Source organism: Paramisgurnus dabryanus, chromosome 24 (assembly GCF_030506205.2).
Source record: "Paramisgurnus dabryanus chromosome 24, PD_genome_1.1, whole genome shotgun sequence".
NCBI lineage: Eukaryota > Metazoa > Chordata > Actinopteri > Cypriniformes > Cobitidae > Paramisgurnus > Paramisgurnus dabryanus.
Genome location: NC_133360.1, coordinates 9,738,365 through 9,751,044, shown reverse-complemented (window position 1 = coordinate 9,751,044; position 12,680 = coordinate 9,738,365). Strand labels below are relative to the sequence as shown.

Sequence of the window (12,680 nt, the reverse complement as noted above, 5' to 3'; positions counted from 1 at the left end):
CTTTCGGACAAATTTGGCCTTCGCAGTAAACAAAACCTTCATTTGGTGACTAACATTAATAAACTAACATGAATTTACTTATGGTAATGAATTTTGTTGTATATTAAAATCTTCAAATGCATTTAAGAAACAAAAGTTTTCCTGCAAATATTTATAAAGCTATACCTGGCAAGCCCTGTTCTCATCTTCAGGAAATGCAAATGCGCTATTAATATTTAATATGAAATTGTATTTCATGTCTGTTGCGTTATACGCTAATAATCTACACAGCCTTGATGATATATGACTGTATTTTGTGTGCATTTGGTCGTACGAATACTCCCGCAGCTCTCTGCAGTACGCCCTGCTTGCACGGAGGCACCTGTGTGGGTCGAGACACCTGCTCGTGTCCCTATGGCTTCGTCGGGGCCAGATGTGAAACCAGTGAGTTCCAATAAATCACCTCTGTTTGGTTTGGTGTGTATGTTAAACGTGGGCTCTTGCGCCCCCGGTGGTCACATAAGGTATTACATGTGTTTGAATTTGTTTTACGCAGTGGTGTGCAACCGTCACTGTCAAAACGGAGGGAAGTGCACATCGCCGGATGAATGCGAGTGTGTGGCGGGGTGGACGGGACCGTCGTGCGAGACAGGTTGGTGTGTGTGTGTAGTTGGCTCCCATTGGGACCAATCGCTTCTCACTATATCCACGGTGTGTGTGAGCTGTTTCCTGGTGGCATTTAGCTGATGTAGAACCCCTGTCTTTCCATTTTTCATTCTGTCCTGGCAGCTCATAAAAACACCAACCATTATTTCAACCTCATGACAAATTCCTTGTAGGCACCTGCGAAGACCTTTTCTGGCCATTTGAACCAAAAACATCAATGTTAAGAGAATAGTTTACTCAGAAATGAATTATTTACTAACCTTCATGTCTTTTCTGGACCAGGCTTATCCTAGTCACAGACTAAAATGCATGTTTGAGCTTTCTTAATTTAAAAACCTCTTCCATTGACATATTTTAACATATATCAGTGCCATTGTTTCATCTCAAGATGCACACCAGTATTGTTTTTTTGTAGTACTGTGTTAACCTAAATCCTGCCAGGGAAACTGCCCCTATATGTTCAAATAGGTATGCCGTTATTTTTGTGGGACAAGAAAAAATTGTCTTTTCTATAAAATGACAAAATTTGGAAAACAAAAGAAATCTGTTCTTCTTCAACAAATTTAAAGCCATAAAAAAGTAATGTTTATTCACTACATTAGACCAAATGCTTATTAAAGGGTCAGTGACAAAAACGGTTTGGCAAGATGAGAAATTCAAAACTCTTTAAAAAACTTGTTGTCAAAGCACTCATCAGATTTATTTTAATGCACATAGTGTATTTATGTTAATTTTATGCAATAAAAATTACATTTGCACCATTTTTATAAGTGTTAAGACTGAATGGCCCTGAAAATGTCAAATGGTGTAACGGCCCATTGCGCCAAAGAATGAGAAATATAAAATATTTTATCCACCTTGATGGCATGCAAGCGTAAAAAAAAACATGATGTAATGATGTAAAAATTTATTTAAAAAATCATATTACACTAAACTAGATGATTTTATCTTATTCCACATTTTTATGAATATATTTATACTTTCCTTTAAAAAAAATACTAGTTACACCAATTGACACCGGTTACACCACATTTTTGCAATTATCCCCCAAATATTCTTTCAAAATGAAATAAAACCAGAAATTTTAGACTTGGTCCTCAAAAAAGAGAATGTATGCAAGTAAACTCTTTTACATTTAATTAAACCATACGGACACAAAATAATTAACGTCACGTCATTGGACCTGAAAGGACCTGAAAATGTCAAATGGTGTAACCGCCAATTGCGCCAAAGAATTTGACAAATTATGTAAAAATGTATGTAAAAAAATTATATTACACTAAACTAGATGATTTTATTTTATTCCACATTTTTTATGAATATATTTATATTTTCATTTAAAAAAATACTGATTATACCAATTGCCACAGACCGGTTACACCACAATTTTTGCAATTTTCCCCAAAATATTCTTTTAAAATGAAATACAACCAGAAATTTTAAACTTGGTCCTCAAAAAAGAGAATCTCTGCAAGTAATCTGCAAATTTATTTGGAATTTTAACCCTTTTACATTTAATTGAACCATGGACACAAAAAAAATAAAGTTCGCATCATTGGACCTGAAAATGTCAAATGGTGTAACCGCCAATTGCACCAAAGAATAAAAAATATTAAATATTTTATCCACCTTGATAGCATGTAAGCATAAAAAAGTAAATATCATTTTATTAGTTATTTCTAAATGTAAATTTGAATGCGTTTTTTATATTTGTCCTGACATATGCTGAAATCAGCTCTGTTTTCTAAATAATGTTTGACAAATGATGTAAAAATGTATTTAAAAAATCATATTACACTAAACTAGATGATTATATTTTATTCCACATTTTTTATGAATATATTTATATTTTCACTTAAAAAAAACCACATTGACATTTTTGCAATTACCCCCCAAATTTTCTTTCAAAATGAAATAAAAACATACATTTTAGACTTGGTCCTCAAAAAAGAGAATGTATGCAAGTAATCTGAAAATTTATTTTGAAATTATAACACTTTTACATTTTATTGAACCATACGGACCCAAATAATAAACGTCACATCATTGGACCTGAAAATGTCAAATGGTGTAACCGCCAATTGCACCAAAGAATGAGAAATATTAAATATTTTATCCACCTTGATGACATGTAAGCATAAAAAAAAATTGTAAAAATCATTTATTAGTTATTTCTAAATGTACATTTGAATGCGTCTTTTATATGTGTCCTGACATATGCTGAAATCAGCTCTGTTTTCTAAATAATCTTTGACAAATGATGTAAAAATGTATTTAAAAAAAATCATATTACACTAAACTAGATGATTATATTTTATTCCACATTTTTTATGAATATATTTATATTTTCACTTTAAAAAAAAAAAATAGTTACACCAACTGACACTTACCAGTTACACCACATTGACATTTTTGCAATTACCCCCAAATATTCTTTCAAAATGAAATAATACCAGAAATGTTATACTTGGTCCTCAAAAAAGAAAAGGTATGCAATTAATCTGCAAATTTATTTTGAAATTTTAACCCTTTTACATTTAATTGAACCATACGGACACAAAATAACGTCACGTCATTGACCCATAAACCATTTATCATTGAATTTTCAACATATTGTACAGTATTGTGATTTAATATAAATATACAACATGTAACATTGTTTAAAAAGCTGACCATAACTTTCTATTTTTGTCAAAATTATGGTTTCTGCACAAAAAATGGCCCAAAGTTGTCACTGGGGCGATACCCCATCAAACAGTACACCTTTGCATCTAAAGAGTTCATATAAGTACCTCAGAGGTACCTATTGGTACCAAATGTATACATACTGTTACCTAAATGGTACATATTAGGACTTCTTAAAAGGGTACCATTTTTTACCATATTTTCTGACAGTGAGGCAATGAAGATCTTAATCGCAGTAAAGCAGATCATGACTTTACTTTGGTTACAAACCGCAACAGCTGTGATCCTAAAACATCTTGGCTGTCTGCCTTTAACCACTTGATCGTAAGTCATGTCCTTATGGTTGCATTAATGTATCTCCAGCATTGTGTGACCCCGTGTGTCTCAACGGCGGGACCTGCGTTCGCCCGAATTCCTGCGCATGCCTGAACGGCTTTTACGGGTCTCGGTGTCAAAACGGTAAGAGCATTTCTTTTCTTTTTTTTACGATTTTTCGTGAAGTATCAGTGTCTTAAAAGCTTAAATGATCGAAATCAACAAATCTACAAAACTTTTAGTTTCTATTGATGCTTTGTAGCCTCATAGGCTGGAGCCAAGGGCGTCTGATGTGTATTTATTGATTTCTCTATATTAGAAACGCCATGATCTCACAACAGTCGCCTTGTAAATGTTTCGCTGTTTCAAGTTTGTGCGAAATGCAAGGAGCTTTTAGAGCCGCCTTGTGTCAGATTTGCAATTGTTTGCTGTTCAACGTCTCCAACATGGGCCTGATTTTCATTCAGATGTTGATCTCATTTCTCGCTTACCTTCCCAGCTGTGTGCACGCCACCCTGCAAAAACGGCGCCCACTGTATACGCAACAACATCTGCTCGTGTGTGGATGGATATTCAGGCCCACGCTGTGAAAAAAGTATGTGCCACAAATACACATGTAGGCTACTCCTCAACCTGTTATCAATCATCTTCCTGTCTTGCAAGCGCCGTATAGTTACATGCACATGTCTCTGTTTGATGACAATAACCGATAGCTTTGTAGTAACGCCCCATGTGAACACATGACATGATGGAAAGAGAGATAGTCGGCTGATGATGGTTACTGTGGAGTAGTAAAGCTCTACGGACTCGTATCACACATCAGCTGAGACATTTGAAATATCGCCTGTCGGAGCATAAAAGATAAAGACAGATCTGAGAACAGTTAGGCTTTAACCCATTAACTCATGAGCCATATAAAATAATATAAAGTTAGATATAAAATACAAAAAAAATATATTTAATATGCCTAAACAGTAAATAGCCTCACTGTTATTATTTTCCCCCTGTTTTCTTTCTATATTAAAACATTTTATATAGTTAAAACATATACAAATTTTTTTTATATATATTTTTATTTATTTATATACATACATATAATATAATATATAAATAAATATGCATTATATTATATTATATACATAGGTATAAATAAATAAATATGTATTACATTATATTATATTATATACATACATATTAATAAATAAATATGTATTATATGATGATATATACATGCATGTAATATAACACATAAATAAATAAATATGTATTATTTTATATACATACATATCATTTAATATATAAATAAATATGTATTATATTATATACATACATACATAGAATTTAATATATAAATAAATATGTATTATATTATATTATATAAATATTTATTTCTTTATTTATATATTATATATATATGTATATAATATAATATAATACATATTTATTTCTTTATTTATATATTATATTATATATATGTATTATATTATATTATATTATATACATACATATAAATAAATCTGCATTGTATTATATTATATACATGCATATAATATAATATATAAATGAATATGTATTACATTATATTATATTATATACATACATATTAATAAATAAAGAAATAAATATGTATTATATTATATTATATACATGCATGTAATATAATAAATAAATAAATAAATATGTATTATATTATATTAAATTATATTATATACATACATATCATTTAATATATAAATAAATATGTATTATATTATATACATACATATAATTTAATATATAAATAAATATGTATTATATTATATACAAACATATAATTTAATATATAAATAAATATGTATTATATTATGTATTAATGTATGTATTATATTGTATTATATTATATACATGCATATAATATAATATATAAATAAATATGTATTGTTATGTTATGTATATAAATTTATTATGAATTAGATTCCATTTACGTAAAAATATATGTATAAATGTGACCCTGCCATTGAAAACCCAGTTAAAGTCATTTTTCATGATTGCTGTTTTCTACATAAAGTCATCTTACATAATGTAAAGGAAAAGGAAATTGTGCAAAAATATAACTTTTATATATTTAATATTGAGTATTGAGTAAGGTCATGTCAAAGATTGAAATCAATGACTTTAATCAAAGTTTGATGCTCTTAACCTCATTATTTGATTATGAGACTTTAGCCTGAATTTCACAGACAGGGTCACACATACTTAACTTGTAAAAAAAGCCTAATTACAAAATTATTTATTTCCAATTATTTTATCCTCCCAGCACAAGTTAATTTCAATGTCCCACATTTACATTTCTTCACAGGTGTGTGTGAGCCAGCGTGTATGAATGGAGGAAGATGTGTCGCCCCAGACATCTGCAACTGCGCGTCAGGATGGAGGGGGAGGAGGTGCGATAAACGTAAGCGCCAACCTTATATAATCCATCACAATGCAAACCTTCATCTTCTCATGTAAACTGACTTTAAAATGTGTATAATGCTAGAGTTTACACATGGGACCAGTAGCTATATGTGGCATCAAGTGACTTCCCCTATCACCCTGACCCCAAGCACACATCCGTTTTCTACATACTTTCACCCTCGGACAAGTGCAATGCCCAAAATTGAGATTTGTTTTGTGTGTGTTCCAGCTGTGTGTCTGCAGAAGTGTTTAAACGGAGGTGAATGTGTCGGGACAAACACATGTCACTGCAGCCCCGGCTGGAGAGGAAGTCTCTGCCAAATCCGTAAGTGACTCCGCCCACCGCCACACTCGACGGAAATCCAATGCTTTCACCACAACCACAGCACGGCGAACCTCAAACCTCAGAGGAAGTCTGATTCACTAACTCAGTCAAAGAATCTAAATTGCATCTCTCTGTAGCGCCTGTTACTGATAAGCTTTGATAAGAAACAGCAAAGGTTCGGTGTTTGTCAGGGGAGAAAGAAAAATTCACCGTTACTGCTGCTTACAGTAAAGTGCACTGGCTGATCAGTCTAATATGGGTTTTTCTCGAACCCGAGTTATTAAAGAAACAGTGTACCCAAAAATAAAATTGGCTTCAATGTCAAAATCAATGTCATTAATCGTACAAATCAGATTATATTCGTATTAATCTCAATGTTATTATTTTTTTCCATTCACTCAACTTTGGTTACATTAGGAGAAAAATAATTGAAGAAAATTACAATAAGGTTTCAATTAGAATTTTTTTTTCTATTAGTATTATATCTATTATTAATTTAGCTATTTTCTTGCTATTATTCGTGATTGTGAAACATTCTTGAGCTCTGGAAAGGCGCTATATAAATTAAATATAAATCATATTATTATAAAAAATAACATTTCATTTATTATTATTCTACTTTATTTATTATTTATATATTTTATTGTTATTTAAAAAAATCATTAAAATAGCATCAGGGTTCCCACACCTTAGTTAACTTCAAATTCAAGAACCTTTCAAGGACTTTCCAGGTCCAATACCCTCAAATTCAAGGACTAACTGTGGGTGTCACATTTAAAGTCAGAGCAAGGTTACATCGTGTTACCTTTTAAGATACATTGTTACAGTTCCCTTTCAAGGGAACTCACGCTGCGTCACTGCTGTGACACTTTGGGGACACTCCAGGGGTAAGTGCGTCTGAATGTGTATATCAAATTCAACCAATGGTGAGGCTTGACGACAAAGACAGGGTGATTCGGGAGTCAGGAAGTATATCGCTATCTGAAATATTGCCAAAGACGGTTTCACAGGGACGCAGGAGTATGGCAAGAGAGACGCAGCGTCTCGTTCCCTTCTCAGGGAACAAGAGTTACATACGTAACCAGAGACATTTTCATTTGTCAAACACAACTATGCAAAAAAAGCATTTTGGTATGGATCAACATTCGCATACAGAAGATATAAGCATTTAAAGCGAAAAGTTTAGCACGTGTGGTTAAAAAGTTTAGAATTTTTATGAAATTATCCTACACTACACAGGGAATAATATGGATTTTTTCCAGAAAACTTCTTGCATAAAATAGATTCAAGCACTTTCAATGTATGTTTATTTTCAAAAACTTTCCAGAGCCTTGAATTTTTTCCCCAGATTCACAAACTTTCAAGGATTTCAAGGACCCGTGGGAACCCTGTAGCATGCACTGAGGCGAATGGTTTCTGTTTTGTTTACTAATGCGTTATGTTTCCTAGCTATCTGTGAGCAGAGGTGTCTGTATGGAAGTCGATGTGTCCGACCCAACGTGTGCGCATGCAGAGCCGGATACTTGGGATCTTTGTGCTCTAGAAAGGTAAAAACAACCACTCTGGTATTTCCAAACTTTATTACACACATTTTAAAATACGTTAATCGTAGCCTCAAGTTTTGCAGGTGATGCCGCAGTGACCTTATAAAATTCACCGCTAGATGCTGCAACGTATAAAATTTAAATAGCTCTGCATTGAAGCCAGACATTGTATCAGCATTCTGCATGAATATACTCATAAAGCAATAGCCTGAAGAACAGGAAAAGTATTCAACTATGTTTCAGAAAGATTTAAGAAGATCTTTTTTGCGTTTGCTCCCATAATTTAGATAGAAAAGTTGAATCAAACTACACGGAGTGGCGTTTCGACATTACTTACGGCGCATTCAAACGGGGCGTCAGCGTTAATCGTTCCCATTTACTTTTAATGGGTGATGTCATGCGTTGCCGAACTGAATTGTGGATCCATCGGCGCCGCGTTAGTGCCGTTGCTCGCGGCAGAAGTTCAACATTTCTCAACTTTTCAAGCGGCAACGCGTGCGTCAGCCAATCAGATCACCTTATGCAAATAACCTAGGCAGAGTCAGCCAATTATGTTTATGGAAGAACAGAGCATGTGTAGCGGCCACTGTGATTGGCTGTTGGCCACGCTTCAGACAAGCCTTCCGTTAAGCGTTAACGCTGACGCCCCATGTGAATGCGGCGTTAGTGCTACACCGAGTTTTTTGGGGTTTACAAAGGATGAACCCTAACCTAATGAGTTGAAATTTATCCTACGCTGAGTTGTTTTAACCCACTGTTGCATCAAAAATATATATTATCTGGGTTAGTTTAACCCGTTGGCTGGGTTGGTCCCATTTTGACCCAGAGCTGGGTTGAATTTTTTATTTATTTTTGTGTATGAGGTCAGCAGGTTAAAAGGTTAAAAAACACAACCCAAAAATAAATAAAATTCACTATTTTTGTATTTTATTACAGCTACCTGTCCAGAAAGGATGAGGAATCGATGTGAAAAATCTGAGGACACTGGGCTCGAATTTTACTACTTATTAACCTGACAGGGTTACAATATCTGTTACAATTTGTAAATATCATATATGAAGACATTAATTTATGTATATGGTATAATATAATGTTTTTTTTGTACTTTTTAAACTTTATTAAATATGTGAAAACAATGCGGGACAAAATAAATGGTTGTGTATTTTAATTCATGTTCTTGCCAGTTTATGATTATTTTTATTTTTTATGATAATTTTTTGTTTATTTATAAGCAACATTTGATTAGCCAACATTATAGTAGCCAATGAAGTCATTTTAGGGCGGGGCGAACCATTTGTTTGACCAATCAAACATGCGGGCAGACATCAAGAAAACCTGTTTTAAAATCATTTTAATGCAGTGTTTCTTTAAGGGCATCAATGACCTACACTATAAAAAAGTTGGTTCAACTTTAAAAAGCCTAAAAAAAAATTATTAATTATTATAATTTATAATAACAACTTTTACGCAACCTTTTTAGTCAACTTATATTTTTAATTTGAATAAACTCAAAATTATAAGGCAAACAGGTAACTTTTTTTATTGAACCAACATAAAATTGCAGATTTGATCTTTGTACACTTTAATATTTTCATCTAAAAATTGAATCTTTATAAACAGTAATCTTTTTCACATTTAAGGACAGATCTTCCTTATTCAACCCAAGCTGCTGACAATTTGCCATCCTCTGCTATCTTCCCCCCAACTATGTGATTTGAAACTCCGCCACACTTTATTTCTCTCAGGACGTCCCCTTTTATGTGACTGGAATGTGTTTAAAACCCGTAAACACGGTGTTTGTGTCACACCTCACGGAGCTTGCGGCGGCTGCAGTTTTGTCGCCGATCGGCTGGCAAATATAAACAGACATCTTTGTGACAACACAAACAAGCGTATCTGCTAATTAACGGACATTGACGGCGGCCATTAATGAGTCAGCTGCAGATAGACTCGTTCATGCATAGCTAACAACCCAGCTGTTCGTATACGATTACCTGAGATACGCTAAAATAAAGAGACCGGGACAATAAACAAGCTCGCTGTTGTTTAACACAGAGGACAAACAATTCACGTTTGGTAGATTTTTGTTTTGAAAGGGTTGAAAGGAAGCCAATCAGAGTTTAATTTATAGGTTATATGAGTTTCTTGTTTGTTTGGATGTTTATTTTGTAACCTGTATAATCATTTATGTGCATTATTTTAAAGAGATTTAAAAAATTACTCACCCTCATGTTGTTATAACCAGGTTTTTGTTATCTTTGTTAATACAAAGAAGATATTTAAATAAAAAATTTTTTATACTATGAAAGTCACTGAGTGCATTTACATGCACAGAATAAGCAGATAACTATCAAAAATCTACTTATTCTAGAAACATGTTTTCATGCGTTTACATGCAATCAATAAACCAGCTTTGCAGAAAACTGCTTTTACATTTATCAGGTTTCTCGCAGGCACCTTTCTCAGTGACGTCACCGCCTATAGTTAATATATTCACTCAAAAAGCTGATGGGAAATCTGTCTTAAGCTATACGCGTACGTATAATGTACGTTGACATGACATCGCACGGTCATTTTATTTGGCATAATCGGTGTAAGACTGTGCATGTAAGCGTACTTAATGAGTTACAGGTTTAAAACAACATGAAGGTGAGTAAATGATGACACTTTCTTTATTGAACTATAACTTTAAATCAGAATTTTGAACAGCCAAATTTGCAGAGGTGTAAAGTACTCAAATATGTTTCCTTTACAGAAGTACCTTTTTTTAAGTATCTGTACTTTATAAGGGGGTTCTAGCTGATTCAAGCTGATAGAAGAGCAACATTGATAGAAATAACCACTTGTTAAAACCGAGGTATGCAGCAAAGCATTTGTGAAGCCACAACACGCACAACCTTGAAGCGGATGGGCTGCCACTCAAAGCTACAACACTCATCTCCACTACAAATAGGAAAAAGAGGCTACAATTTGCATAAACTCACCAAAATTGGACAGTTGAAAACTGGAAAAATGTTGCCTGGTCTGATGAGTCTCGATTTCTGTTAAGACATTCAGATGGTAGAGTCAGAATTTGGCGTAAACAGAATGAGAACATGAATCCAAACATGAAAGCCATGTTACCACTGTGCAGGCTGGTGGTGGTGGTGTAATGGTGTGGGGAGTGTTTTCTTGGCACACTTAAGGCCCCTTAGTGCCAATTGGGCATCGTTTAAATGCCATGGCCAACCTGAGCATTGTTTCTGACCATGTCCATCCCTTTATGACCACCATGTACACATCCTCTGATGGCTACTTCCAGCAGGATAATGCACCATGTCACAAAGCTCATCATTTCAAATTGTTTTCTTGAACATGACAATGAGTTCACTGTACTAAAATGGCCCCCACAGTCACCAGATCTCAACCCAATAGAGCATCTTTGGGATGTGGTGGAACGGGAGCTTCGTGCCCTGGATGTGTATCCCACAAATCTCCATCAACTACAAGATGCTATCCTATCAATATGGGCCAACATTTTTAAAGAATGCTTTCAGCACCTTATTGAATCAATGCCACGTAGAATTCTGAAGGCGAAAGGGGGTCAAACACAGTATTAGTATGGTGTTCCTAATAATCCTTTAGGTGAGTGTATATCAGAATATCCAACCCTTAAACTTTTAGATATGAAGTCAGACTAAGATTTCTTTAAAAATCCCTTCACTTTTACTTACGCAACAAGTTCACGACTTTAAGCAACTTACAAACGCATCTGTCTGCGTGAATGCTTGTGTTTCAAAAAAGAGGCGTAGTTTCCTGTCTCGCACCTCCTGCTAAGACGATATGGCAAAGGGTTTCGTCATCTCACTGTCAGACTCGGTATGTATCTTTTCACCACAGGTGGTGTGAAACTCCACAGAGCCAGAATCTGAAAACTGTGATTATAGGAAACAAGGAAACCTGGATTACTTCAGACTCCATCGACTTTAGTTAAATACTGACTTGGGACTTCAGCCATAGAGTTACAGTATTTCATTTTAAGATTAATCGACAGAGCAAGATGAGATGCGACACACAATCTTTCTTTGTATCTTGTATACCTGTCTTATATAAATGTGACCTTAGGTACAGAATTTATAGTCTTATTGTTTAAGCATCCAATCGCACATTATTATAAAGGCAATAACAATATTAATTTATTTTAAGAGCAGCCAATATGAAAGTTGTCAATGTGTAAACAAAAAGTTTCTCAGTCATATTTGAATATCGACAAACACACACATGTGACTGCACAGCTGGTAAATTTAACATTAACGCAATAGACGCAATGTTGCCTCTCCTGGCTTATTGCTTTAACAAACAAATGTAATAGACACTACATAGCTTGGATGAAACTACGTTATGCAATATGGTGATATTACGTTAATCATCAGAGATATGTCAAGATTTCTTTTAGCATACGCCACATAAATTTGAGTTCTTCTTCATCTGTGTTGTTATTTAACACATGTTCGGATGTGTTAACCACGGTGAGGAGACCGCTGACAGCTTTCTAGCATCTTTTTGTCAAGCCGTGATTTACACCCAACGTGTTATAATGAGACCTCCTGGGATTCGTCCAGTTAATGCTAAAAAATGCATTTGAAATAAATGTTTAGCTTGTTTAGAGTTCATGTTAGAGGCTTTTAGTTTTACCTGAGCTTTATTAATATTGATTTTTTTTTATAGACAATGATTAATTTGGCAGGTGC

General features: G+C 34.0%; 1 protein-coding gene across 1 annotated transcript in view; it reads left to right on the top strand.

Annotated features, from left to right (window-relative positions):
- Nucleotides 1–9,371, top strand: part of LOC135726627 (von Willebrand factor D and EGF domain-containing protein) — an 83,445-nt gene extending 74,074 nt beyond the window's left edge. Inside the window, exons 25-32 of the mRNA XM_065244652.1 lie at nucleotides 328–423; nucleotides 536–631; nucleotides 3,694–3,789; nucleotides 4,145–4,240; nucleotides 5,984–6,079; nucleotides 6,311–6,406; nucleotides 7,856–7,953; nucleotides 8,887–9,371. Of these exons, the coding sequence (XP_065100724.1) occupies nucleotides 328–423; nucleotides 536–631; nucleotides 3,694–3,789; nucleotides 4,145–4,240; nucleotides 5,984–6,079; nucleotides 6,311–6,406; nucleotides 7,856–7,953; nucleotides 8,887–8,907 (695 nt within the window). The 3' untranslated portion in view covers nucleotides 8,908–9,371. The remainder of the gene's footprint in view (nucleotides 1–327; nucleotides 424–535; nucleotides 632–3,693; nucleotides 3,790–4,144; nucleotides 4,241–5,983; nucleotides 6,080–6,310; nucleotides 6,407–7,855; nucleotides 7,954–8,886) is intronic.
- The last annotated feature ends 3,309 nt before the right edge of the window (nucleotides 9,372–12,680 follow it).